The sequence below is a fragment of the Merops nubicus genome, unplaced genomic scaffold (genome assembly GCF_000691845.1).
Source record: "Merops nubicus isolate BGI_N331 unplaced genomic scaffold, ASM69184v1 scaffold31945, whole genome shotgun sequence".
NCBI classification, from domain to species: Eukaryota; Metazoa; Chordata; class Aves; order Coraciiformes; family Meropidae; genus Merops; species Merops nubicus.
The window spans coordinates 8,395-10,597 of record NW_008609439.1 but is presented as its reverse complement, the minus strand read 5'-3'; the positions used below and the strand labels follow the sequence as shown (position 1 = coordinate 10,597).

Genomic DNA, 2,203 nt, shown 5'->3' with positions numbered 1-2,203 from the left:
GTGCCCCGGGAGCCATGAAAGGAGGAGACAGCAAAACAAACAATGGGGACAGCCTGTGCCACAGTGTCAGCACACACTATTTGGAATGGCCTCTGACTGGAGGACAGTGAGTGGAATGCTGATGGGGTGTGGTGAGATGAAGAGGAGGCTCTGGTGGGACCTTATAGTGACCTTCAAGTACCTGGGAGGGGCCTACAGGAAAGCAGGGGAGGATCTATTGGCAGCAAGTCCATTCCTGGCCAGGGGACCCCTAAAAGAGGCCGGCCTGTACAAGCCCCGTGCCTGCCTCTGCCCCAAGGCCTGACAGCACCCCCTCTCCCCACAGCGATTCCACAAGCCCCACCACCTCTGGAAGATCGCCACGCCCTTCGCCAGCCACGCCTTCCACCCCGTCGACGGCTTCATGCAGAGCCTGCCCTACCATGTCTACCCCTTCCTCTTCCCTCTGCACAAAGTCACCTACTTGGGCCTCTACATCTTCGTCAACGTCTGGACCATCTCCATACACGACGGCGACTACCGCGTCCCCCGCCTCCTGCGGCACGTCATCAACGGCTCTGCCCACCACACCGACCACCACCTGTACTTCGACTACAACTACGGGCAGTACTTCACCCTCTGGGACAAGATTGGGGGCTCCTACAAGAGCCCCACGGCCTTCGAGGGCAAAGGCCCCCACGACTACTTGCGCAAGCTCCGCGAGAAGGGCGCGGGGGTAGCCAACGGCTCCCTGGCCGACAAGGCTGAGTAGGGTTCCCTCCTCAGTCTGGGACAAGATTCCCTGGCCATCTCTCATCCAATTCCTCCCTGGCCACTGAGGCTGCTTCCCCATGGACAAAGAGCCCCGGTCCCCTGACAGCACGAGCGGCACAGGGTGGTTCTCAGCACGTGCTCTGGCTCATCCCTGCTCCTGGAAGAGTGGAACCTGGCCTAGCTCTGCCCCGCTCCCCCTCCCAGCTGCCCCTGGATCTCTGCTAAGGTCTCCGTGCTGCTTTACTATTGTGCTGCTGCTTTACAAAAAAAGAACAATCCTGTGGCACAAACAACAGTAACATGGCACAAATAAAACAATATTGTGGCATAAATGGAACGTTGACGTGGCTCGTGGCAGGGTCTCCATCCATCCATCCACGCTGGGTGCCTTGGTGGTTGATTCGCTGCCGTCATCACGGAGTCCATCGGGATGAGTCGAGAGGCTGCTGATGCTAGTTGTTGTTTCTGAGCTGTGTGTCGCGAAAAAAAGCCGCAATCTCCTACCTTTGGGTGAGAGTGCAGCTCCTCTCTGGCTCCTCAGTGCAGCGAGGGCTTGGCCTCCAGACGTGGTGGGACTCCGGCGTGGTCTTCTCCTCCCTTACGCCCAGGGATGTTCCATGGACGTGTCCCAGCCTGGACAAACGTGTGCTTGGAGTCCTGTGGGTTCCTCCAGCTCCCTAAGAACATGGAGAGGGGAAGAGGATGAGCAGGAGCCTAGAGGTGAGGGGTGGGAGCTTCTCCTCGCTCAAGAGTTCGTGGATGGCTTTCCCCCTTAATGCCCAATGTGCTTCCTACTGAAACCCAGTCCCCCGTCCTTGGTCCAACCCCCATTCAATAAATCTTATTTGCCAAACTGGCTGGCATTTAGTCCCTTCACCCTCGCTCCCAAGGCCATGCACAGCCTGCCAGGGTGCCCCATTTCTCCCCTATAACGCCCATAACAGGCTCACCCCATGCCATTCTGGCAGCAAATACACACTTTGCCCCCTCCCCTCCTGCCAAAACAGCAAAGGGGATGGGGAAAACACCACCCACTGCCAGGCCAGGAAGGAGACTTATTCCAGGGGTCAGCCAAAAGGACTTGACCCCTCCACACAGAGGGTACAGACACCAAGAGCCTCCGAGACTTGGTGACACCCCTGTCACTTCCTGCCCTGCATGGCTTGCCCCTCCTGATCCTTCAGCTTTTACTGAATGTGAGATACAGGATGCAATACCCATTGGTCAATTTTAGGGTCACTTAGCTTGCCCACTCCTCCCTGCAGGCATGGCTTTACTTTCTGCCCCACTCAGTGTGGTTCACAAGCTTAGAAGTGACCTTGGTCTGCATACCAGCCCCTGGCAGTAACTCAACATGTTGTATCACTGCTTAAAAGCAGACAGGCTGCAAAAACATGCTGCTAACTTCAGACAAGGCAGTTAATTAGAAGAGCTTGAGCTGAAAAGTTAA

The 2,203-nt window shown here is 56.7% G+C and overlaps 1 protein-coding gene across 1 annotated transcript in view; it reads left to right on the top strand.

Annotated features, from left to right (window-relative positions):
- Positions 1 to 751, top strand: part of SC5D (sterol-C5-desaturase) — a 3,023-nt gene extending 2,272 nt beyond the window's left edge. Inside the window, exon 4 of the mRNA XM_008940599.1 lies at positions 326 to 751. Coding sequence (XP_008938847.1) covers positions 326 to 751 — 426 coding nt within the window. The remainder of the gene's footprint in view (positions 1 to 325) is intronic.
- The last annotated feature ends 1,452 nt before the right edge of the window (positions 752 to 2,203 follow it).